The 27658-nt window shown below is 47.6% G+C and overlaps 1 protein-coding gene across 1 annotated transcript; it reads right to left on the bottom strand.

Moving 5' to 3' along the window:
- Nucleotides 1-10123: 10123 nt before the first annotated feature.
- On the bottom strand, nucleotides 10124-27658 carry LOC116359889 (protein FAM83G-like). Its single transcript, XM_031813771.1, has 8 exons — nucleotides 26825-27658; nucleotides 23808-23975; nucleotides 17330-17454; nucleotides 15934-16258; nucleotides 15420-15785; nucleotides 13449-14228; nucleotides 13119-13346; nucleotides 10124-10357 (listed from the first exon to the last, which is right to left on the bottom strand). The coding sequence occupies exons 1-8, from the start codon at nucleotides 27275-27277 to the stop codon at nucleotides 10124-10126; spliced, it is 2679 nt and encodes an 892-aa protein (XP_031669631.1). The 5' UTR covers nucleotides 27278-27658.

Genomic DNA, 27658 nt, shown 5'->3' with positions numbered 1-27658 from the left:
TAATAATGTAACAATAATAACATAATGTTACAATAATGATGTTACAATAATAACATAATGTTACAATAATAATGTTACAATAATAACATAATGTTACAATAATAATGTTACAATAATAACATAATGTTACAATAATAATGTTACAATAATAATGTTACAATAATAATGTTACAATAATAATGTTACAATAATAATGTTACAATAATAACATAATGCTACAATAATAATGTTACAATAATAATGTAACAATAATAACATAATGTTACAATAATAATGTTACAATAATAACATAATGTTACAATAATAATGTTACAATAATAACATAATGTTACATAATAATGTTACAATAATAATGTTACAATAATAATGTTACAATAATAACATAATGTTACAATATAATGTTACAATAATAACATAATGTTACAATAATAATGTTACAATAATAATGTTACCATAATAATGTTACAATAATAATGTTACAATAATAATGTTACAATAATAATGTTACAATAATAATGTTACAATAATAATGTTACAATAATAATGTTACAATAATAACATAATGTTACAATAATAATGTAACAATAATAATGTTACAATAATAATGTTACAATAATAATGTTACAATAATAACATAATGTTACAATAATAATGTTACAATAATAACATAATGTTACAATAATAATGTTACAATAATAATGTTACAATAATAATGTTACAATAATAATGTTACAATAATAATGTTACAATAATAATGTTACAATAATAACATAATGTTACAATAATAATGTTACAATAATAACATAATGTTACAATAATATGTTACAATAATAATGTAACAATAATAATGTTACAATAATAACATAATGTTACAATAATAATGTTACAATAATAATGTTACAATAATAATTGTTACAATAATAATGTTACAATAATAACATAATGTTACAATAATAACATAATGTTACAATAATAATGTTACAATAATAATGTTACAATAATAATGTTGCAATAATAATGTTACAATTATAATGTTACAATAATAACATAATGTTACAATAATAATGTTACAATAATAATGTTTACAATAATAACATAATGTTACAATAATAACATAATTTACAATAATAACATAAGTTACAATAATAACATAATGTTACATAATAATTTACAATAATAATGTTACAATAATAATGTTACAATAATAACATAATGCTACAATAATAATGTTACAATAATAATGTTACAATAATAATGTTATAATAATAACATAATGTTACCATAATAATGTTACAATAATAACATAATGTAACAATAATAATGTAACAATAATAACATAATGTTACAATAATAATGTTACAATAATAATGTTACAATAATAATGTTACAATAATAACATAATGTTACAATAATAATGTTACAATAATAATGTTACAATAATAATGTTACAATAATAACATAATGTTACAATAATAATGTTACAATAATAATGTTACAATAATAATGTTACAATAATAACATAATGTTGCAATAATAATGTTACAATAATAATGTTACAATAATAACATAATGTAACAATAATAATGTTACAATAATAACATAATGTTACAATAATAATGTTACCAATAATAATGTTACAATAATAATGTTACAATAATAATGTTACAATAATAACATAATGTTACAATAATAACATAATGTTACATAATAACATAATGTTACAATAATAATGTTACAATAATAACATAATGTTACAATAATAACATAATGTTACAATAATAATGTTACAATAATAACATAATGTTACAATAATAATGTTACAATAATAATGTTACAATAATAATGTTACAATAATAACATAATGTTACAATAATGATGTTACAAGCTTTTGTATTTATTGTTTTTTTCTGCTCTGAATTCAAAATAAAAAGTAACAGAAATGGAAAGTAATCTGTTGTGATTGGACGAGGAGGAGGAGGGGGAGGAGGAGGAGAAGGAGGAGGAGGAGGGCCTTATCAACATGCGAACCAACAGCAACGTCCTAATCTGTCTCTGCTACTCTGACATTGTGTTGTTGTGATTTGAGGAAGAAGAGGAGGGTGGTATCAACATGAGAACCAACAGCAACGTCCTAATCTGTCTCTGCTACTCTGACATTGTTTTTACAAAATGTTCACATTGCTGAACAACTTTTAGATGTCTGTACCTTAAATCTATCAGTAGCTGCATTGCTGTGTGGAAGTCTATGTAGTGATGAAGTTTAAAAAAATGTAACTAGGCAAGTCAGTTAAGAACAAATTCTTATTTTCAATGATGGCCTAGGAACAGTGGGTTAACTGCCTGTTCAGGGGCAGAACGACAGATTTTGTACCTTGTCATCTCAGGGGGTTTGAACTTGCAACCTTTCAGTTACAAGTCCACCGCTCTAACCGCTAGGCTACCTGCTCTAACCGCTAGGCTACCTGCTCTAACCACTAGACTACCTGCTCTAACCACTAGGCTACCTGCTCTAACCACTAGGCTACCTGCTCTAACCACTAGGCTACCTGCTCTAACCGCTAGGCTACCTGCTCTAACCGCTAGGCTACCTGCTCTAACCGCTAGGCTACCTGCTCTAACCGCTAGGCTACCTGCTCTAACCACTAGGCTACCTGCTCTAACCACTAGGCTACCTGTCTCTAACCACTAGGCTACCTGCTCTAACCACTAGGCTACCTGCTCTAACCGCTAGGCTACCTGGCTCTAACCACTAGGCTACCTGCTCTAACCACTAGGCTACCTGCTCTAAACACTAGGCTACCTGGCTCTAACCACTAGGCTACCTGCTCTAACCACTAGGCTACCTGCTCTACCCACTAGGCTACCTGGCTCTAACCACTAGGCTACCTGCTCTAACCACTAGGCTACCTGCTCTAACCACTAGGCTACCTGCTCTAATCACTAGGCTACCTGCATAATGAATATGCATAATAATATATTACTTACCATGTGCATCAACATAATATCATTGTTCCTCTGTTATTCTAGATTATTCATACAGGTTGTCATAACAACCTTATTGGAGTATGAAGCTGTGCACTGTTAGTGGAACCTGACCTGGCCTAGACAGAGACAAACCTGACCTGGCCTAGACAGAGACAAACCTGACCTGGCCTAGACAGAGACAGACCTGACCTGGCCTAGACAGAGACAGACCGGACCTGACCTAGACAGAGACAAACCTGACCTGTTCTAGACAGAGACAGTCCTGACCTGTTCTAGACAGAGACAGTCCTGACCTGACCTAGACAGAGACAAACCTGACCTGTTCTAGACAGAGACAGTCCTGACCTGTTCTAGACAGAGACAGTCCTGACCTGGCCTAGACAGAGACAGTCCTGACCTGGCCTAGACAGAGACAGACCTGTCCTGGCCTAGACAGAGACAGTCCTGACCTGGCCTAGACAGAGACAGTCCTGACCTGGCCTAGACAGAGACAGACCTGTCCTGGCCTAGACAGAGACAGACCTGACCTGGCCTAGACAGAGACAGAGACAGACCTGACCTGTTCTAGACAGAGACAGTCCTGACCTGGCCTAGACAGAGACAGTCCTGACCTGGCCTAGACAGAGACAGCCCAGACCTAGACAGAGACAGACCTGACCTAGACAGAGACAAACCTGTCCTGGCCTAGACAGAGACAGACCTGACCTGGCCTAGACAGAGACAGACCTGACCTGGCCTAGACAGAGACAGTCCTGACCTGGCCTAGACAGAGACAGACCTGACCTGGCCTAGACAGGGACAGACCTGACCTGGCCTAGACAGAGACAAACCTGACCTGGCCTAGACAGAGACAGTCCTGACCTGGCCTAGACAGAGACAGACCTGTCCTGGCCTAGACAGAGACAGTCTTGACCTGGCCTAGACAGAGACAGACCTGACCTGGCCTAGACAGAGACAGACCTGACCTGGCCTAGACAGAGACAGATCTGTCCTGGCCTAGACAGAGACAGAACCCATTTCCAGCCTTAGTTTACCTGACCGAGACAGAGACAGACCTGACCTGGCCTAGACAGAGACAGACCCCATCTCCAGCCTTAGTGTACCTGGCCTAGACAGAGACAGACCTGGTCAGGTCTGGCCTAGATAGAGACAGACCTGAACTGGCCTAGACATAGAAAGCCCAGACCTAGAAAGACCTGACCTGACCTAGACAGGCCCCATCTCCAGTCTTAGGTCACCTGGCCTAGACAGAGACAGACACAGGCCCCATCTCCAGCCTTACTGTACCTGGCCTAGACAAAGACGGACCTGGCCTGGCCTAGACAGAGACAGACCCCATCTCCAGCCTTAGTGTTCCTGTCTAAGACAGAGACACAGTCAGTACCACTGATATCCAGCAGGTGGCAGCAGATCTCCAGTCAACATAATTCCTAACATTGGAGGCTTTCTAACATAGTAACACAATTTATTTATTTTACCTTTATTTAATAGGCAAGTCAGTTAAGAACATATTCTTATATTCAATGACAGCCTGGGTACAGTGGGTTAACTGCCTTGTTCAGGGTCAGAATGACAGATTTGTACCTTGTCAGCTTGGGGATTTGAACTTGCAACCTTTCGGTTACTAGCCCAATGCTCTAACCACTAGGCTACCCTGCCACCCCAATCCACACTGTCGGCCCAAGTGATTCACTACATGGCCAGCAGTATGTGGACACGCCTCCAAATGAGTGGATTAAGATATTTCAGCCACTCCCCTTGCTGACGGGTGTCGGACACACAGCCACGCAATCTCCATAGACAAACATTAGCAGTAGAATGGCCTTTACTGAACAGCTTGGTGACTTTCAACGTGCCACTTTTCCAACAAAACAGTTCGTAAACATTTCTGCCCTGCTAGAGCTGCCCCCCCACCCCGGTCAAAATGTAAGTGCTGTTATTGTGGAAAGTGGAAACGTCTAAGAGAAACAACGGCTCGGCCGTGGAATGGTAGGCCACACAAGCTCACAGAACGGGACCGCAGTGTGTGCTGAAGAGCTACTGTCCTCGGGGTTGCAACACTCAGTACCGAGTTCCAACCTGGAAACAACGTCAGCACATGATTGGTTGTTCGTCAGGAGCTTCATGAAATGGGTTTCCATGGCCGAGCAGCCGCACACAAGTCTAAGATCACCATGCGCAATGCCAAGCGTCGGCTGGAGTGGTGTAAACCAAGCGTCGGCTGGAGTGGTGTAAAGCTTCGCCACCATTGGACTCTGGAGCAGTGGAAACTCGTTCTCTGGAGTGATGAATCACACTTCACCATCTGGCAGTCCGACGGACGAATCTGGGTTTGCAGATGCCAGGAGAACGCTACCTGCCCCAATGCATAGTGCCAACTGTAAAGTTTGGTGGAGGAGGAATAATGGTCTATTTTTCATGGTTCAGGCCCCTTAGTTCCAGTGAAGGGAAATCTTAACGCTACAGCATACAATGACATTCTAGGCGATTCTGTGCTTCCAAATTGTGGCAACAGATTGGGAAGGCCCTTTCCTGTTTCAGCATGGCAATGCCTCCGTGCACAAAGCGAGGTCCATACAGAAATGGTTTGTCAAGATCGGTGTGGAAGAACTTGACTGGCCTGCACAGAGCCCTGACCTCAACCCCATCGAACACCTTTGGGATGAGTTGGAAAGCCGACTGCGAGCCTAATCGCCCAACATCAGTGCCCGACCTCACTAATGCTCTTGTGGCTGAATGGAAGCAAGTCCCAGCAGAAATGTTCCAACATCTGGAAAGCCTTCCCAGAAGAGTGGAGGTTGTTATAGCAGCAATGTTCCAACATCTAGTGGAAAGCCTTCCCAGAAGAGTGGAGGCTGTTATAGCAGCAAAGGGGGACCAACTCCATATTAAAGCCTTCCCAGAAGAGAGGAGGCTGTTATAGCAGCAAAGGGGGACCAACTCCATATTAAAGCCTTCCCAGAAGAGAGGAGGCTGTTATAGCAGCAATGTTCCAACATCTAGTGGAAAGCCTTCCCAGAAGAGTGGAGGCTGTTATAGCAGCAAAGGGGGACCAACTCCATATTAAAGCCTTGCCAGAAGAGTCCACATACTGTTGATCATGTAGTGTATATAGGCTATGTAGTGTATATAGGTTATGTAGTGTATATAGGTTATGTAGTGTATATAGGTTATGTAGTGTACACAGGTTATGCAGTGTATATAGGTTATGTAGTTTATATATGTTATGTAGTGTATATAGGCTATGTAGTGTATATAGGCTACAGTGCCTTGCGAAACTATTCGGCCCCCTTGAACTTTGCGACCTTTTGCCACATTTCAGGCTTCAAACATAAAGATATAAAACTGTATTTTTTTGTGAAGAATCAACAACAAGTGGGACACAATCATGAAGTGGAACGACATTTATTGGATATTTCAAACTTTTTTAACAAATCAAAAACTGAAAAATTGGGCGTGCAAAATTATTCAGCCCCTTTACTTTCAGTGCAGCAAACTCTCTCCAGAAGTTCAGTGAGGATCTCTGAATGATCCAATGTTGACCTAAATGACTAATGATGATAAATACAATCCACCTGTGTGTAATCAAGTCTCCGTATAAATGCACCTGCACTGTGATAGTCTCAGAGGTCCGTTAAAAGCACAGAGAGCATCATGAAGAACAAGGAACACACCAGGCAGGTCCGAGATACTGTTGTGAAGAAGTTTAAAGCCGGATTTGGATACAAAAAGATTTCCCAAGCTTTAAACATCCCAAGGAGCACTGTGCAAGCGATAATATTGAAATGGAAGGAGTATCAGACCACTGCAAATCTACCAAGACCTGGCCGTCCCTCTAAACTTTCAGCTCATACAAGGAGAAGACTGATCAGAGATGCAGCCAAGAGGCCCATGATCACTCTGGATGAACTGCAGAGATCTACAGCTGAGGTGGGAGACTCTGTCCATAGGACAACAATCAGTCGTATATTGCACAAATCTGGTCTTTATGGAAGAGTGGCAAGAAGAAAGCCATTTCTTAAAGATATCCATAAAAAGTGTCGTTTAAAGTTTGCCACAAGCCACCTGGGAGACACACCAAACATGTGGAAGAAGGTGCTCTGGTCAGATGAAACCAAAATTTAACTTTGCAAAACGTTATGTTTGGCGTAAAAGCAACACAGCTCATCACCCAGAACACACCATCCCCACTGTCAAACATGGTGGTGGCAGCATCATGGTTTGGGCCTGCTTTTCTTCAGCAGGGACAGGGAAGATGGTTAAAATTGATGGGAAGATGGATGGAGCCAAATACAGGACCATTCTGGAAGAAAACTTGATGGAGTCTGCAAAAGACCTGAGACTGGGACGGAGATTTGTCTTCCAACAAGACAATGATCCAAAACATAAAGCAAAATCTACAATGGAATGGTTCAAAAATAAACATATCCAGGTGTTAGAATGGCCAAGTCAAAGTCCAGACCTGAATCCAATCGAGAATCTGTGGAAAGAACTGAAAACTGCTGTTCACAAATGCTCTCCATCCAACCTCACTGAGCTCGAGCAGTTTTGCAAGGAGGAATGGGAAAAAATTTCAGTCTCTCGATGTGCAAAACTGATAGAGACATACCCCAAGCGACTTACAGCTGTAATCGCAGCAAAAGGTGGCGCTACAAAGTATTAACTTAAGGGGGCTGAATCATTTTGCACGCCCAATTTTTCAGTTTTTGATTTGTTAAAAATGTTTGAAATATCCAATAAATGTCGTTCCACTTCATGATTGTGTCCCACTTGTTGTTGATTCTTCACAAAAAAATACAGTTTTATATCTTTATGTTTGAAGCCTGAAATGTGGCAAAAGGTCGCAAAGTTCAAGGGGGCCGAATACTTTCGCAAGGCACTGTATGTAGTGTATATAGGCTATGTAGTGTATATAGGCTATGTAGTGTATATAGGCTATGTAGTGTATATAGGCTATGTAGTGTATACAGGCCTACCATATACCCTTTCAATTACTCTCTCTCTCTCTCTCTCTCTCTCTCTCTCTCTCTCATATCTCTCTCTCTCATATCTCTCTCTCTCAGGAAAGGATTTGTGAGTACTCTCTCTCTCATATCTCTCTCTCTCTCAGGAAATGGTTTGTGAGTACTCTCTCTCTCTCTCTCTCTCTCTCTCAGGAAAGGGTTTGTGAGTACTCTCTCTCTCAGGAAAGGATTTGTGAGTACTCTCTCTCTCAGGAAATGGTTTGTGAGTACTCTCTCTCTCTCTCTTAGGAAAGGGTTTGTGAGTACTTTCTCTCCCTCTCTCTCTCTCAGGAAAGGGTTTGTGAGTACTCTCTCTCTCAGGAAAGGGTTTGTGAGTACCCTCTGGCTCTCGTTTCCTGTGAGTACAAAATGCAGGTGGGTGTACAGCAGAGGAAATAACACTGTGTGTGTGGGTCATTGTTAAGCTTCCTTGTCTTTGTCAATACATTTCTCTCATCAACATTATGACCAGAAATACATTATCTATACTGAACAACTACATTATCTATACTGGACAACTACATTATCGTATATACTGAACAGCGACATTGTATATACCGAACAGCGACATTGTATATACCGAACAACTACATTATCTATACTGAATAACTACATTATTGTATATACTGAACAGCGACATTGTATATACCGAACAGCGACATTGTATATACCGAACAACTACATTATCTATACTACACAACTACATTATCGATACTGAACAACTACATTATCTGTACTGCCCGGCTACATTATCTATACTGAACATTATCTGTAATGAACAACTACATTATCTATGCTGAACAACTACATTATCTAAACTGAACAACTACAGTATCTATGCTGAACAACTACATAATCTAAACTGAACAACTACATTATCTAAACTGAACAACTACATTATCTAAACTGAACCATTACATTATCTAAACTGAACAGCTACATTATCTATGCTGAACAACTACATAATCTAAACTGAACAACTACATTATCTAAACTGAACAACTACAGTATCTATGCTAACCAACTACATAATCTAAACTGAACAACGACCTTATCTAAACTGAACAACTACATTATCTATGCTGAACAACTACATTATCTATGCTGAACAACTACATTATCTAAACTGAACAACTACAGTATCTATGCTAACCAACTACATAATCTAAACTGAACAACGACCTTATCTAAACTGAACAACTACATTATCTATGCTGAACAACTACATTATCTATGCTGAACAACTACATTATCTAAACTGAACAACTACAGTATCTATGCTAACCAACTACATTATCTAAACTGAACAACTACATTATCTAAACTGAACAACTACATAATCTAAACTGAACAACTACATTATCTAAACTGAACAACTACATTATCTAAACTGAACAACTACATTATCTAAACTGAACAACTACATTATACAAGAGTTTTTCTATATTTGACTATTTTCTACATTGTAGAATAATAATAAGTGAAGACATCAAAACTATGAAATAACACAGACTCATTTAGTAAGTGTTAAACAAATTAAAATGTATTTAATATTTGAGATTCTTCAAATAGCCACCCTTTGCCTTGATGACAGATTTGCACACTCTTGGCATTCTCTCAACCAGCTTCATGAGGTAGTCACCTGGCATGCATTTAATTCAACTGAGTGTGCAACTGGGCATTCAAGACTGGGGTGGGGGGGGGTCTCTATGGGCTGGTGGTGGTGATGGGTAACTGGAGACTGGGGGGGGGGTCTCTATGGGCTGGTGGTGGTGATGGGTAACTGGAGACTGGGGGGGGTCTCTATGGGCTGGTGGTGGTGATGGGTAACTGGAGACTGGGGGAGTCTCTATGGGCTGGTGGTGGTGATTGGTAACTGGAGACTGGGGGGGTCTCTATGGGATGGTGGTGGTGATGGGTAACTGGAGACTGGGGGGGGGGTCTCTATGGGCTGGTGGTGGTGATGGGTAACTGGAGACTGGGGGAGTCTCTATGGGATGGTGGTGGTGATGGGTAACTGGAGACTGGGGGAGTCTCTATGGGATGGTGGTGGTGATGGGTAACTGGAGACTGGGGGGGGGGTCTCTATGGGCTGGTGGTGGTGATGGGTAACTGGAGACTGGGGGGGGGAGTCTCTATGGGCTGGTGGTGGTGATGGGGTAACTGGAGACTGGGGGAGTCTCTATGGGATGGTGGTGGTGATGGGTAACTGGATACTGGGGGGGTGTCTCTATGGGCTGGTGGTGGTGATGGGTAACTGGAGACTGGGGGGGAGTCTCTATGGGCTGGTGGTGGTGATGGGGTAACTGGAGACTGGGGATCTCTATGGGCTGGTGGTGGTGATGGGTAACTGGAGACTGGGGGAGTCTCTATGGGATGGTGGTGGTGATGGGTAACTGGAGACTGGGGGGGGGGTCTCTATGGGCTGGTGGTGGTGATGGGTAACTGGAGACTGGGGGGGGGAGTCTCTATGGGCTGGTGGTGGTGATGGGGTAACTGGAGACTGGGGATCTCTATGGGCTGGTGGTGGTGATGGGTAACTGGAGACTGGGGGGGGGGGTCTCTATGGGCTGGTGGTGGTGATGGGTAACTGGAGACTGGGGGGGGGTCTCTATGGGCTGGTGGTGGTGATGGGTAACTGGAGACTGGGGGGGGGTCTCTATGGGCTGGTGGTGGTGATGGGTAACTGGAGACTGGGGGGGGTCTCTATGGGCTGGTGGTGGTGATGGGTGACTGGAGACTGGGGGGGGCTGTCTATGGGCTTGTGGTGGTGATGGGTAACTGTAGACTGGAGACTGGGGGGGTCTCTATGGGCTGGTGGTGGTGATGGGGTAACTGGAGACTGGGGGGGGTTATAAATGTTTACTCTTTACAAGAGTTCACCACAGTAAAACACCAGTCTCTCGGCTCTCTGGCAACGCCTCGTTGACATCCTGTCCTCCAAAACTTCCCCTTCGAAAGGTGTCCGTGCGGACGGGAGCAGACGTCGTTTAGCTGGAACCAATGGCGTGGAAATGAGTCTTAATACTGTCTGTGTGAATACTGGAGGACAGTAGTTCTGATGGTCTCACTGGAGGAGAGTAGTTCTGATGGTCTGACTGGAGGAGAGTAGTTCTGATGGTCTGACTGGAGGACAGTAGTTCTGATGGTCTCACTGGAGGAGAGTAGTTCTGATGGTCTCACTGGAGGACAGTAGTTCTGATGGTCTCACTGGAGGAGAGTAGTTATACTGGTCTCACTGGAGGAGGGTAGTTATACTGGTCTCACTGTCTCACTTGAAGAGAGTAGTTCTGATGGTCTCACTGGAGGAGAGTAGTTCTGATGGTCTCACTGGAGGACAGTAGTTCTGATGGTCTCACTGGAGGAGAGTAGTTCTGCTGGTCTCAATGGAGGAGGGTAGTTATACTGGTCTCACTGGAGGAGAGTAGTTCTACTGGTCTCACTGGAGGACAGTAGTTCTGCTGGTCCCACTGGAGGAGAGTAGTTATACTGGTCTCACTGGAGGAGAGTAGTTCTGATGGTCTCACTGGAGGAGAGTAGTTCTGATGGTCTCACTGTCTCATTTGAAGAGAGTAGTTCTGATGGTCTCACTGGAGGAGAGTAGTTCTGATGGTCTCACTGTCTCACTTGAAGAGAGTAGTTCTACTGGTCTCACTGGAGAAGAGTAGTTCTGATGGTCTCACTGGAGGAGAGTAGTTCTGATGGTCTCACTGGAGGAGAGTAGTTCTGCTGGTCTCACTGGAGGAGAGTAGTTCTGATGGTCTCACTGGAGGACAGTAGTTCTGCTGGTCTCACTGGAGGAGAGTAGTTCTGCTGGTCTCACTGTCTCACTGGAGGAGAGTAGTTCTGATGGTCTCAGCTGGAGGACAGTAGTTCTACTGGTCTCACTGGAGGACAGTAGTTCTGATGGTCTCACTGGAGGACAGTAGTTCTGATGGTCTCAGCTGGAGGACAGTAGTTCTGATGGTCCCAGCTGGAGGACAGTAGTTCTGATGGTCCCAGCTGGAGGACAGTAGTTCTGATGGTCTCACTGGAGGAGAGTAGTTCTACTGGTCTCACTGGAGGAGAGTAGTTCTGCTGGTCTCACTGGAGGAGAGTAGTTCTGCTGGTCCCAGCTGGAGGACAGTAGTTCTGATGGTCTCACTGGAGGAGAGTAGTTCTGATGGTCCCAGCTGGTCTGGTCTCAGCTGTTCCTCTGGTCTGTCTCTTTCAGTGCAGGACTGTAGCTCTGTCTCTCTTGGTGTGGAGCTGGGGGAAGGCGTGTGGTGGGGTTGAGGGCGAGGTGTCAAATGTCTGTGTGTTAGCCTGTTGTGCTAGTTGAGAGTTAGCCTGTTGCACAAGCTGAGTGTTATAGTGTTGCGCTAGCTGAGTGTTCGCCTGTTGTACATAGCTGAGTGTTAGCCTGTTGTGCTGGCTGAGTGTTAGCCTGTTGTGCTAGCTGAGTGTTAGCCTGTTGTGCTAGCTGAGTGTTAGCCTGTTGCTCTATCTGAGTGTTTTCCTGTTGCGCTAGCTGAGTGTTAGCCTGTTGTGCATAGCTGAGTGTTAGCCTGCTGTGCTAGCTGAGTGTTAGCCTATTGTGCTAGCTGAGTGTTAGCCTGTTGTGCTAGCTGAGTGTTAGCCTGTTGTGCTAGCTGAGTGTTAGCCTGTTGTGCTAGCTGAGTGTTAGCCTATTGTGCTAGCTGAGTGTTAGCCTGTTGTGCTAGCTGATTATTAGCCTCTTTTTTCTCCAAGCTAACTGCTGTATGTTTAGTATCTATACTATGTTTAGTATCTATAGTTGGGTGTGTATTGTGTGGGGTTTCTTTCTCGTCAGGTCTCCAGTGTAGTATCTGTAGTAGGGTGTGTAGTGTGTGTAGTGTGTGTAGGGTGTGGGGTATCTTTCTCCTCAGGTGTCCAGTATAGCTCGTTGGCCAGTAGATCACAGACAGACTCAGGGAGTACAGAGTCCCTGCACTCATAATATTCCTCTGATGTCGTCGACATGTCTGAGTCACAGGACGGGGACGTCACATCATTAACGCGTTGCTAAGGCGTTGCTGTACGCAGATCAGGAGCGTGTGTGAGCAGGTCAGGCGTGCGTGTGTGCTGACACAGTCATTTTACGGTTTCGCAGTCACTCTGGGGTCGTACTTCGGTCTCACAGTCACACTGGGGTCGTACTTCGGTCTCGCAGTGACTCTGGGGTTGTACTGCAGTCTCGCAGTCACTCTGGGGTTGTACTGCGATCTCGCAGTCACTCTGGGGTTGCACTGCGCTCTCGCAATCACTCTGGGATTGTACTGCGGTCTCGCAGTCACTCTGGGGTTCTACTACAGTCTCCCAGTCACTCTGGGGTTGTACTGCGGTCTCGCAGTCACTCTGGGGTTGCACCGCGGTCTCGCAGTCACTCAGGGGTTACACTACGGTCTTGCAGTCATTCTGGGGTTGTACTACAGTCTCCCAGTCACTCTGGGGTTGTACTGCGGTCTCGCAGTCACTCTGGGGTTGCACCGCGGTCTCGCAGTCACTCTGGGGTTGTACTGCGGTCTCGCAGTCACTCTGGGGTTGCACTGCGGTCTCACAGCCACTCTGTGTTCGCAGTGCGGTCTCACAGTCACTCTGGGGTCGTACTGCAGTCTCACAGCCACTCTGTGATCGTAGTGCGTTCTCAGAGTCACACTGGGGTCGTACTGCAGTCTCACAGTAACTCTGGGGTCGTAGTGTGGTCTCACAGTAACTCTGTGGTCGTAGTGAGGTCTCACAGTCACTCTGTGTTCGCAGTGCGGTCTCACAGCCACTATGTGGTCGTAGTGTGGTCTCACAGTCACTCTGGGGTCGTAGTGCAGTCTCACAGCCACTCTGGGGTACTACTGCAGTCTCACAGTCACTCTGTGTTCGCAGTGCAGTCTCACAGCCACTCTGGGGTTGTAGTGCAGTCTCACAGCCACTCTGTGTTCGCAGTGCGGTCTCACAGTCACTCTGGGGTCGTAGTGCGGTCTCACAGCCACTCTGGGGTCGTAGTGCAGTCTCACAGCCACTCTGTGTTCGCAGTGCGGTCTCACAGTCACTCTGGGGTCGTAGTGCGGTCTCACAGTCACTCTGGGGTCGTAGTGCAGTCTCACAGTCTAGCCACAGTCCAGTTCCATTCAGACAGTCTCTTTGTGGTCCTGTTAGCTCCAGCCGGTCTGTCTTCTTAACCTCTCTGACTCCACATAGGTCCTGACCACTCCCGTTCCTCATGACCAACTGCACCGTCCGGGGCTTGGGGACGGGGGTGAAGGTAAGGGAGGGGTATACGGGACTGGGTAGAGTGGGGGAGATGGGGTAGGGAATAGAGTTAGGGGTAGGATTAGGGGTAGGATTAGGGGTAAAGTTAGTGGTAGAGATAGGGATAGGGGTAGAGATAGGGATAGAGATAGGGGTAGTGGTAGAGTTAGGGGTAGAGATAGGGGTTGAGATAGGGATAGAGATAGGGGTAGTGGTAGTGTTAGGGGTAGGGATAGAGATAGGGGTAGTGGTAGAGTTAGGGGTAGGGGTAGAGATAGGGATAGAGATAGGGGTAGTGGTAGAGTTAGGGGTAGAGATAGGGGTAGTGGTAGAGTTAGGGGTAGAGATAGGGATAGAGATAGGGGTAGTGGTAGAGATAGGGATAGAGATAGGGGTAGTGGTAGAGTTAGGGGTAGAGATAGGGGTAGTGGTAGAGTTAGGGGTAGAGATAGGGATAGAGATAGGGGTAGTGGTAGAGTTAGGGGTAGAGATAGGGGTAGTGGTAGAGATAGGGGTAGAGATAGGGGTAGTGGTAGAGATAGTGGTAGTGGTAGAGTTAGGGATAGAGATAGGGGTAGAGATAGGGATAGAGATAGGGGTAGTGGTAGAGATAGGGGTAGTGGTAGAGTTAGGAGTAGAGATAGGGGTAGTGTTAGAGATAGGGGTAGTGGTAGAGATAGGGGTAGTGGTAGAGATAGGGGTAGTGGTAGAGATAGGGGTAGTGGTAGAGATAGCGGTAGAGATAGGGGTAGTGGTAGAGTTAGGGGTAGTGGTAGAGATAGGGGTAGTGGTAGAGATAGGGGTAGTGGTAGAGGTAGGGGTAGTGGTAGAGATAGGGGTAGTAGTAGAGATAGGGGTAGTGGTAGAGATAGGAGTAGAGATAGGGGTAGTGGTAGAGATAGGGGTAGTGGTAGAGATAGCGGTAGAGATAGGGGTAGTGGTAGAGTTAGGGGTAGTGGTAGAGATAGGGGTAGTGGTAGAGATAGCGGTAGAGATAGGGGTAGCGGTAGAGTTAGGGGTAGCGGTAGAGATAGGGGTAGTGGTAGAGATAGGGGTAGAGATAGGGGTAGTGGTAGAGATAGGGGTAGAGATAGGGGTAGTAGTAGAGATAGCGGTAGAGATAGGGGTAGTGGTAGAGATAGCGATAGAGATAGGGGTAGTGGTAGAGATAGGGGTAGTGGTAGAGATAGCGGTAGAGATAGGGGTAGTGGTAGAGATAGGGGTAGTGGTAGAGATAGGGGTAGAGATAGGGGTAGTGGTAGAGTTAGGGGTAGGGGTCGGTCTAGGCGCAGCCCTGTCAGGAAGTGTCTCCTCATTGGGCAGGGTAAAGGGACTGCTGAACCGTATAGCCTGGCTCGTTTCAAACCTCTCGGAGCGTTGCAGGTGCACCTGGGTCGACCGTGACGCGTCCCGCACGTTGATGAACCCGATGACATCTCTGGGGGGGTCGGGTTCGGGCCAGGTGGGCAGGTACGGAATCAGGTATGCTTTCTCCAGACAGGCCAATCCCGGGTGGAGGGGCGGAGCTTCCACTGGCTCCCGGACACGCACCTAGATTGATTGAAACGATTGATCACAATATTGAGGACAATATTTTAATATTTTTCTTTTTTTTAAGAATACAAATAAACAAATCTACAGCGGCTTTTAAAAGAGCACGGTACATTATGGTAAAGTACGGAGCAACGCATTCTGATACCTTCAGGGGGTTCTGGGAGTTGGAGTTCTGGAGCTCCGGAGTTCCGGAGGAGACGGGGCCGGCGCTGCTAGCGTTAGCGTTGCCGATCACCACGGCGTATTTAGGGCTGAACAGCTTCCTGGCGTTAGCTGCGGAGAGAGAAGCGACGGGGGTGGCCCGGGGGAGGGGCTCTGGCTCCGGTTCCGTCTCCGTGGTGACCCTGCGGAGGTCGACCCCGCTGGAGGTCAGATAGAGGTCACGGAACAGTTGGTCAAAGGAGTCAACCGCCTGGCCCGTTACCATGGTGACCAGGTGTCTGTCCAAACGAGACGCCGTCCAGGTGAAACTGGAGGGGAGGAGCACACACACAGACACAGACAGGGGTCGGGGGTCAGAGGTCGTCACTACAAAGATCCTTCCATTGGGGACGTTTTGAAAAGGTCACGAGGACGTTGATATATGCCTTCCTCGGCGATCACAACATTTTTTTAAAATGGCACTGAGCTAGTGATATTCGGAGGCGATGGATGCTGCTTAGACCACATGAAGTGATAGCAAGCCGGGAGAATACTTGATGATACTTGATGATACTTGATGATACTTGATGATACTTGATGATACTTGATCATACTTGATGATACTTGATCATACTTGATGATACTTGATGATACTTGATGATACTTGATGATACTTGATGATACTTGATCATACTCTCTATTATTAAGCCTTCCCCAAAGCCCTTCTAGTCCTCGGAATGAATACCTAAACCCTTTGTGTGTTGTTTCTGATTAAACCCTGACGCCAAATTAACCCTGTTACCACGCGGGATTAACCCTGTAACCATGGAGAATTAACCCTGTAACCATGGAGAATTAACCCTGTAACAATGCAGAATTAACCCTGTAACCATGCAGAATTGACCCTGTAACCATGGAGAATTAACCCTGTAACCATGCAGAATTGACCCTGTAACCACACGGAATTAACCCTGTAACCATGCAGAATTGACCCTGTAACCATGGAGAATTAACCCTGTAACCATGCAGAATTAATTGGCAACTTTAAAAGGAAAACTATGATATCAGGTCAGAGGGTTAGGAGTCAGAGGGTTAGGAGTCAGAGGGTTAGGGGTCAGAGGGTTAGGGGTCAGAGGGTTAGGAGTCAGAGGGTTAGGGGTCAGAGGGTTAGAGGTCAGAGGGTTAGGAGTCAGAGGGTTAGGAGTCAGAGGGTTAGGGGTCAGAGGGTTAGGGGTCAGAGGGTTAGGAGTCAGAGGGTTAGGGGTCAGAGGGTTAGAGGTCATAGGGTTAGGGGTCAGAGGGTTAGGAGTCAGAGGGTTAGGAGTCAGAGGGTTAGGTGTCAGAGGGTTAGGTGTCAGAGGGTTAGGGGTCAGAGGGTTAGGGGTCAGAGGTCAGGGTACCTGTACGATCCAGAAACAGCCTTGTCTCCATCTATCAACAGGAACCTGTGACCCAGCCGTCCTCTCACCCTGGTACACGACCTGCTGAAGAACTCTGCTCCCCCTGACACACGCACACGCAGGCTCTGCAGGACAGAGTGGTGTTGAGAGGACAGTGGACAGCAGGACATAATGACTGGTGTGTTGAGAGGACAGTGGACAGCAGGACAGATTGGTGTTGAGAGGACAGTGGACAGCAGGACATAATTACTGGTGTGTTGAGAGGACAGTGGACAGCAGGACATAATGACTGGTGTGTTGAGAGGACAGTGGACAGCAGGACAGAGTGGTGTGTTGAGAGGACAGTAGACAGCAGGACATAATGATTGGTGTGTTGAGAGGACAGTGGACAGCAGGACATAATGACTGGTGTGTTGAGAGGACAGTGGACAGCAGGACATAATGATTGGTGTGTTGAGAGGACAGTAGACAGCAGGACATAATGATTGGTGTGTTGAGAGGACAGTGGACAGCAGGACAGATTGGTGTTGAGAGGACAGTGGACAGCAGGAAATAATGACTGGTGTGTTGAGAGGACAGTAGACAGCAGGACATAATGATTGGTGTGTTGAGAGGACAGTGGACAGCAGGACATAATGACTGGTGTGTTGAGAGGACAGTGGACAGCAGGACAGATTGGTGTTGAGAGGACAGTGGACAGCAGGACATAATGATTGGTGTGTTGAGAGGACAGTAGACAGCAGGATAGAGTGGTGTGTTGAGAGGACAGTAGACAGCAGGACATAATGACTGGTGTGTTGAGAGGACAGTAGACAGCAGGATAGAGTGGTGTGTTGAGAGGACAGTGGACAGCAGGACATAATGACTGGTGTGTTGAGAGGACAGTGGACAGCAGGACAGATTGGTGTACACAGCCATAACACTGGGGCTCTATAAAGGTCTAACCACTAGGCTACCTGCTGGTTACACAGCCATAACACTGGGGCTCTGTAAAGGTCTAACCACTAGGCTACCTGCTGGTTACACAGCCATAACACTGGGGCTCTATAAAGGTCTAACCACTAGGCTACCTGCTGGTTACACAGCCATAACACTGGGGCTCTATAAAGGTCTAACCACTAGGCTACCTGCTGGTTACACAGCCATAACACTGGGGCTCTATAAAGGTCTAACCACTAGGCTACCTGCTGGTTACACAGCCATAACACTGGGGCTCTATAAAGGTCTAACCACTAGGCTACCTGCTGGTTACACAGCCATAACACTGGGGCTCTATAAAGGTCTAACCACTAGGCTACCTGCTGGTTACACAGCCATAACACTGGGGCTCTATAAAGGTCTAACCACTAGGCTACCTGCTGGTTACACAGCCATAACACTGGGGCTCTATAAAGGTCTAACCACTAGGCTACCTGCTGGTTACACAGCCATAACACTGGGGCTCTATAAAGGTCTAACCACTAGGCTACCTGCTGGTTACACAGCCATAACACTGGGGCTCTATAAAGGTCTAACCACTAGGCTACCTGCTGGTTACACAGCCATAACACTGGGGCTCTATAAAGGTCTAACCACTAGGCTACCTGCTGGTTACACAGCCATAACACTGGGGCTCTATAAAGGTCTAACCACTAGGCTACCTTCTGGTTACACAGCCATAACACTGGGGCTCTATAAAGGTCTAACCACTAGGCTACCTGCTGGTTACACAGCCATAACACTGGGGCTCTATAAAGGTCTAACCACTAGGCTACCTGCTGGTTACACAGCCATAACACTGGGGCTCTGTAAAGGTCTAACCACTAGGCTACCTGCTGGTTACACAGCCATAACACTGGGGCTCTATAAAGGTCTAACCACTAGGCTACCTGCTGGTTACACAGCCATAACACTGGGGCTCTATAAAGGTCTAACCACTAGGCTACCTGCTGGTTACACAGCCATAACACTGGGGCTCTATAAAGGTCTAACCACTAGGCTACCTGCTGGTTACACAGCCATAACACTGGGGCTCTATAAAGGTCTAACCACTAGGCTACCTGCTGGTTACACAGCCATAACACTGGGGCTCTATAAAGGTCTAACCACTAGGCTACCTGCTGGTTACACAGCCATAACACTGGGGCTCTGTAAAGGTCTAACCACTAGGCTACCTGCTGGTTACACAGCCATAACACTGGGGCTCTATAAAGGTCTAACCACTAGGCTACCTGCTGGTTACACAGCCATAACACTGGGGCTCTGTAAAGGTCTAACCACTAGGCTACCTGCTGGTTACACAGCCATAACACTGGGGCTCTATAAAATACTCTCCCTCTTTATCTGTGTTTCTGCCTGTCCGTCTGCCTGCCTGCCTGCCTGCCTGTCTGTCTGTCTGTCTGTCTGTCTGTCTGTCTGTCTGTCTGTCTGTCTGTCTGTCTGTCTGTCTGTCCGTCTGCCTGCATGCCTGCCTGCCTGTCTGTCTGTCTGTCTGTCTGTCTGTCTGTCTGTCTGTCTGTCTGTCTGCATACCTGTCTGTAGCCTGGTGGTTAGAGCAGGTAGACTAAGGTCGGTACTGCTCAACCAGTCTGTGACTAAGGTCTGTGATGCTCAACCAGTCTGTGACTAAGGTCTGTGCTGCTCAACCAGTCTGTGACTAAGGTCTGTGCTGCTCAACCAGTCTGTGACTAAGGTCTGTGCTGCTCAACCAGTCTGTGACCCCGGTCGGTGCTGCCCAACCAGTCTGTTACTAAGGTCGGTGCTGCTCAACCAGTCTGTGACCCCGGTCTGTGCTGCTCAACCAGTCTGTGACTAAGGTCTGTGCTGCTCAACCAGTCTGTGACTAAGGTCTGTGCTGCTCAACCAGTCTGTGACCCCGGTCGGTGCTGCCCAACCAGTCTGTTACTAAGGTCGGTGCTGCTCAACCAGTCTGTGACCCCGGTCTGTGATGCTCAACCAGTCTGTGACTAAGGTCGGTGCTGCTCAACCAGTCTGTGACCCCGGTCTGTGATGCTCAACCAGTCTGTGACCCCCGGTCTGTGATGCTCAACCAGTCTGTGACTAAGGTCGGTGCTACTCAACCAGTCTGTGACTAAGGTCTGTGCTGCTCAACCAGTCTGTGACCCCGGTCTGTGCTGCTCAACCAGTCTGTGACCCCGGTCTGTGGTGCTCAACCAGTCTGTGACCCCGGTCTGTGATGCTCAACCAGTCTGTGACTAAGGTCGGTGCTACTCAACCAGTCTGTGACCCCGGTCGGTGCTGCTCAACCAGTCTGTGACTAAGGTCGGTGATGCTCAACCAGTCTGTGACTAAGGTCGGTGCTACTCAACCAGTCTGTGACTAAGGTCTGTGATGCTCAACCAGTCTGTGACTAAGGTCGGTGCTACTCAACCAGTCTGTGACTAAGGTCGGTGCTACTCAACCAGTCTGTGACTAAGGTCTGTGATGCTCAACCAGTCTGTGACTAAGGTCGGTGCTGCTCAACCAGTCTGTGACTAAGGTCTGTGATGCTCAACCAGTCTGTGACTAAGGTCTGTGCTGCTCAACCAGTCTGTGACCCCGGTCGGTGCTGCTCAACCAGTCTGTGACTAAGGTCTGTGCTGCTCAACCAGTCTGTGACCCCGGTCTGTGGTGCTCAACCAGTCTGTGACCCCGGTCTGTGATGCTCAACCAGTCTGTGACTAAGGTCGGTGCTACTCAACCAGTCTGTGACCCCGGTCGGTGCTGCTCAACCAGTCTGTGACTAAGGTCGGTGATGCTCAACCAGTCTGTGACTAAGGTCGGTGCTACTCAACCAGTCTGTGACTAAGGTCTGTGATGCTCAACCAGTCTGTGACTAAGGTCGGTGCTACTCAACCAGTCTGTGACTAAGGTCGGTGCTACTCAACCAGTCTGTGACTAAGGTCTGTGATGCTCAACCAGTCTGTGACTAAGGTCGGTGCTGCTCAACCAGTCTGTGACTAAGGTCTGTGATGCTCAACCAGTCTGTGACTAAGGTCTGTGCTGCTCAACCAGTCTGTGACCCCGGTCGGTGCTGCTCAACCAGTCTGTGACTAAGGTCTGTGATGCTCAACCAGTCTGTGACTAAGGTCGGTGCTGCTCAACCAGTCTGTGACTAAGGTCTGTGATGCTCAACCAGTCTGTGACTAAGGTCTGTGCTGCTCAACCAGTCTGTGACTAAGGTCTGTGATGCTCAACCAGTCTGTGACCCCGGTCGGTGCTGCTCAACCAGTCTGTGACTAAGGTCTGTGATGCTCAACCAGTCTGTGACCCCGGTCGGTGCTGCTCAACCAGTCTGTGACCCCGGTCGGTGCTGCTCAACCAGTCTGTGACTAAGGTCTGTGATGCTCAACCAGTCTGTGACTAAGGTCTGTGATGCTCAACCAGTCTGTGACTAAGGTCGGTGCTGCTCAACCAGTCTGTGACCCCGTCTGTGATGCTCAACCAGTCTGTGACCCCGGTCGGTGCTGCTCAACCAGTCTGTGACCCCGGTCTGTGGTGCTCAACCAGTCTGTGACCCCGGTCGGTGCTGCTCAACCAGTCTGTGACCCCGGTCGGTGCTGCTCAACCAGTCTGTGACTAAGGTCTGTGCTGCTCAACCAGTCTGTGACCCCGGTCTGTGCTGCTCAACCAGTCTGTGACCCCGGTCTGTGGTGCTCAACCAGTCTGTGACCCCGGTCTGTGATGCTCAACCAGTCTGTGACTAAGGTCGGTGCTACTCAACCAGTCTGTGACCCCGGTCGGTGCTGCTCAACCAGTCTGTGACTAAGGTCGGTGATGCTCAACCAGTCTGTGACTAAGGTCGGTGCTACTCAACCAGTCTGTGACTAAGGTCTGTGATGCTCAACCAGTCTGTGACTAAGGTCGGTGCTACTCAACCAGTCTGTGACTAAGGTCGGTGCTACTCAACCAGTCTGTGACTAAGGTCTGTGATGCTCAACCAGTCTGTGACTAAGGTCGGTGCTGCTCAACCAGTCTGTGACTAAGGTCTGTGATGCTCAACCAGTCTGTGACTAAGGTCTGTGCTGCTCAACCAGTCTGTGACCCCGGTCGGTGCTGCTCAACCAGTCTGTGACTAAGGTCTGTGATGCTCAACCAGTCTGTGACTAAGGTCGGTGCTGCTCAACCAGTCTGTGACTAAGGTCTGTGATGCTCAACCAGTCTGTGACCCCGGTCGGTGCTGCTCAACCAGTCTGTGTCCCCGGTCGGTGCTGCTCAACCAGTCTGTGACTAAGGTCTGTGATGCTCAACCAGTCTGTGACTAAGGTCTGTGCTGCTCAACCAGTCTGTGACTAAGGTCTGTGATGCTCAACCAGTCTGTGACCCCGGTCGGTGCTGCTCAACCAGTCCGTGACTAAGGTCTGTGATGCTCAACCAGTCTGTGACCCCGGTCGGTGCTGCTCAACCAGTCTGTGACCCCGGTCGGTGCTGCTCAACCAGTCTGTGACTAAGGTCTGTGATGCTCAACCAGTCTGTGACTAAGGTCTGTGATGCTCAACCAGTCTGTGACCCCGTCTGTGATGCTCAACCAGTCTGTGACCCCGGTCGGTGCTGCTCAACCAGTCTGTGACCCCGGTCTGTGGTGCTCAACCAGTCTGTGACCCCGGTCGGTGCTGCTCAACCAGTCTGTGACCCCGGTCGGTGCTGCTCAACCAGTCTGTGACTAAGGTCGGTGCTGCTCAACCAGTCTGTGACCCCGGTCTGTGATGCTCAACCAGTCTGTGACCCCGGTCGGTGCTGCTAAACCAGTCTGTGACCCTGGTCTGTGGTGCTCAACCAGTCTGTGACCCCGGTCGGTGCTGCTCAACCAGTCTGTGACCCCGGTCGGTGCTGCTCAACCAGTCTGTGACTAAGGTCGGTGCTACTCAACCAGTCTGTGACCCCGGTCGGTGCTGCTCAACCAGTCTGTGACCCCGGTCGGTGCTGCTCAACCAGTCTGTGACTAAGGTCGGTGCTACTCAACCAGTCTGTGACTAAGGTCTGTGCTGCTCAACCAGTCTGTGACTACGGTCGGTGCTACTCAACCAGTCTGTGACTAAGGTCGGTGCTACTCAACCAGTCTGTGACTAAGGTCGGTGCTACTCAACCAGTCTGTGACTAAGGTCGGTGCTGCTCAACCAGTCTGTGACCCCCGGTCGGTGCTGCTCAACCAGTCTGTGACTAAGGTCTGTGCTGCTCAACCAGTCTGTGACTAAGGTCTGTGCTGCTCAACCAGTCTGTGACTAAGGTCGGTGCTGCCCAACCAGTCTGTGACTAAGGTCGGTGCTACTCAACCAGTCTGTGACTAAGGTCTGTGCTACTCAACCAGTCTGTGACTAAGGTCGGTGCTACTCAACCAGTCTGTGACTAAGGTCGGTGCTACTCAACCAGCTGCCGATTATCTAGTGCCATCGATGGTTGCAATAGGACCCTCTGCTACCACTCATTACCACTCTGTTCCCATCATCTCCTGACGGTCTTAGACCAGGCACCAGGCGCTCGAGTGTGTTACCATAGTTACCTTCAGGTGTCCCGGGTGCATGGCGGCCCTCTCGGCCATAGACAGGAAGTGAGGTAACGCTGCTCTTTCCAACAGGATATAGACAGACACTTTCCTCTTAAAGCACGCCTCCAGAAGGTCTCTGAAGATATCTACGTCTGTAAACTGGTCCATGACCACCGCAATCACCTACACACACACACACACACACACACACACACACACACACACGCAAACACACACACACACATGCACGCACGCACAAACACACACACACACACACACACTCATATACACACACACACACACATACACACACACACACACATACACAAATACACACACACACATATATACACACACACACACACACATATATATACACACACACACACATATACACACACATACACACACACACACACACACAATACACACATACACACACACATACGCACACACATACACACACATACACACATACACGCACAAACACACACACACACACACGCACACACATACACACACACAGGTCAAGACACATCGCAAACACACACACACACACACACACAGGTCAAGACACATGTTAGAATGCATGAAAGGGTGCTAGGTTGTCTACCGGTTAGATCTTTGGGCCAGTAACCAACAGGTAGCCTAGTGGTTAGAGCATTGGGCCAGTAACCAGCAGGTAGCCTAGTGGTTAGAGTGTTGGACTAGTAACCAGCAGGTAGCCTAGTGGTTAGAGTGTTGGACTAGTAACCAGCAGGTAGCCTAGTGGTTAGAGTGTTGGACTAGTAACCAGCAGGTAGCCTAGTGGTTAGAGTGTTGGACTAGTAACCAGCAGGTAGCCTAGTGGTTAGAGTGTTGGACTAGTAACCAGCAGGTAGACTAGTGGTTAGAGTGTTGGACTAGTAACTAGCAGGTAGCCTAGTGGTTAGAGCGTTGGACTAGTAACCAGCAGGTAGCCTAGTGGTTAGAGTGTTGGACTAGTAACCAGCAGGTAGCCTAGTGGTTAGAGCGTTGGACTAGTAACCAGCAGGTAGCCTAGTGGTTAGAGTGTTGGACTAGTAACCAGCAGGTAGTCTAGTGGTTAGAGCGTTGGACTAGTAACCAGCAGGTAGCCTAGTGGTTAGAGCGTTGGACTAGTAACCAGCAGGTAGCCTAGTGGTTCGAGCGTTGGACTAGTAACCAGCAGGTAGCCTAGTGGTTAGAGTGTTGGGCCAGTAACCAGCAGGTAGCCTAGTGGTTAGAGGCGTTGGACTAGTAACCAGCAGGTAGCCTAGTGGTTAGAGCATTGGGCCAGTAACCAGCAGGTAGCCTAGTGGTTAGAGGCGTTGGACTAGTAACCAGCAGGTAGCCTAGTGGTTCGAGCGTTGGACTAGTAACCAGCAGGTAGCCTAGTGTTTAGATCTTTGGGCCAGTAACCAGCAGGTAGCCTAGTGGTTAGAGAGTTGGACTAGTAACCAGCAGGTAGCCTAGTGGTTAGAGCGTTGGACTAGTAACCAGCAGGTAGCCTAGTGGTTAGAGCATTGGACTAGTAACCAGCAGGTAGCCTAGTGGTTAGAGGCGTTGGACTAGTAACCAGCAGGTAGCCTAGTGGTTCGAGCGTTGGACTAGTAACCAGCAGGTAGCCTAGTGTTTAGATCTTTGGGCCAGTAACCAGCAGGTAGCCTAGTGGTTAGAGAGTTGGACTAGTAACCAGCAGGTAGCCTAGTGGTTAGAGCGTTGGACTAGTAACCAGCAGGTAGCCTAGTGGTTAGAGCATTGGACTAGTAACCAGCAGGTAGCCTAGTGGTTACAGCGTTAGGCCAGTAACCAGCAGGTACCCTAGTGGTTAGAGTGTTGGGCCAGTAACCAGCAGGTAGCCTAGTGGTTAGAGCGTTAGGCCAGTAACCAGCAGGTAGCCTAGTGGTTAGACCTTTGGGCCAGTATCTTAAAGTTCACTAGTTTGAATCCAGGAGCCGACAGATTTTTGACAAGGTGAAATTCTGTCTATGGTCCCTAGAGCAAGGCACTAAATTGCTCCAGAGTCGCTGTTGATATGGCAGACCCTGGTCGTGATCACACTTCCTGAGGGTCTCTGAATTAACCCTGTAACCACGTGGAATTAACCCTGTAACCATGGAGAATTAACCCTGTAACCACGTGGAATTAACCCTGCAAAAATGCTATTTAAGAATGTCGAGGGGGGGGATTCACGACCTAGTGAAAGTTCCCCCCCTGTATGTTTATAATGTATGGGGGGGTCACGACCTAGTGAAAGTCCCCCCTGTAGCAGGTTATAATGTATGGGGGGTCACGACCTAGTGAAAGCCCCTTCCCCTGTAGCTGGTTATAATGTATGGGGGGGGTCACGACCTAGTGAAAGTCCCCCCCCCCCCCCGTAGCAGGTTATAATGTATGGGGGGGTCACGACCTAGTGAAAGTCGTCCCCCTGTAGCTGTTTATAATGTATGGGGGGGTCACGACCTAGTGAAAGTCCCCCCCCCCCGTAGCTGTTTATAATGTATGGGGGGGTCACGACCTAGTGAAAGTCCCCCCCCTGTAGCTGTTTATAATGTATGGGGGGGTCACGACCTAGTGAAAGTTCCCCCCCTGTAGCAGGTTATAATGTATGGGGGGGTCACGACCTAGTGAAAGTCCCCCCCCCCCCCCTGTAGCTGGTTATAATGTATGGGGGGGGTCACGACCTAGTGAAAGTTCCCCCCCTGTAGCTGTTTATAATGTATGGGGGTGGTCACGACCTAGTGAAAGTCCCCCCTGTAGCAGGTTATAATGTATGGGGGGGGTCACGACCTAGTGAAAGTCCCCCTGTAGCAGGTTATAATGTATGGGGGGGTCACGACCTAGTGAAAGCCCCTTCCCCTGTAGCTGGTTATAATGTATGGGGGGGTCACGACCTAGTGAAAGTTCCCCCCCTGTAGCTGGTTATAATGTATGGGGGGGGTCATGACCTAGTGAAAGTTCCCCCCCTGTAGCAGGTTATAATGTATGGGGGGGTCACGACCTAATAAACGACCTTAATAAACTCGCCTTACCTTCTGCGCCTGCGCGATGGTTTTCCTGACCATCTCTTTGATGTGCGTGTGGCCGTCCAGTGGCGGTTGCGCATACACAGTGACGCGAGTCACTCCTCTGTAGGACGCGCAGTCCGGCCAGCCCAGATCCAGCCGCGGGAGCGAGCAGTCAGACAGCTCCGGCCAGTACTGGAGAGACAGCGGGAGTTCATCACTGTCTGAGTCACCCTGACGGAGCTCTGATGCCGGGTCGTACACCTCCACTGCCCCGGTCAACTGGTCCACCTCCTGGTCCGACAGGAAACACCGGAGACTGGTCGCGTGGAGGAACTTATTAAAGGCATCGCGTCCATCCCGGAGAAGCGTCTCGAGCGCTAATCGTTGGTCCTCGGAATAAAAAAAGTCTGGTTTGGATTCATGCGTCCGGAGGTTCACGTTATTCTCATCCAAACACTGGATCTGCGATAACGCCATGGCTCTAGACCCACCGGAGCAGTAACCGATAAAAATAAATAAATAAAACGGAGCACTAGTTAAATAGACAACAGCATTCCACAATAATCATAAAGATGTCCCAACTCTCTCTGGAATGAAAAGTTACCGTGAAGACTTGGAACTTTTCCCTTCTCGTTCTCTTCGGTAAAGTCAGACAGACTCACGGGACTCCAACCTGTAGCAACTATCCGTTGCTGATGACTGACCGGTCCCGCCATGTCCATTATTATTTCCGGTTACCGGTCCGGTTGTTCACGCACTTTCTCAACCGTCTCTCTCTCTCTCCGGGGAGCGCAAAGTGACACACACCACGCACAGCACAACCCGTCTCTCTCTCTCCGGGGAGCGCAAAGTGACACA

The sequence above is a fragment of the Oncorhynchus kisutch genome, unplaced genomic scaffold (genome assembly GCF_002021735.2).
Source record: "Oncorhynchus kisutch isolate 150728-3 unplaced genomic scaffold, Okis_V2 Okis06b-Okis10b_hom, whole genome shotgun sequence".
NCBI lineage: Eukaryota > Metazoa > Chordata > Actinopteri > Salmoniformes > Salmonidae > Oncorhynchus > Oncorhynchus kisutch.
Note: the sequence above shows the minus strand (reverse complement) of the source record. Positions and strands in the feature narration are given on the sequence as shown.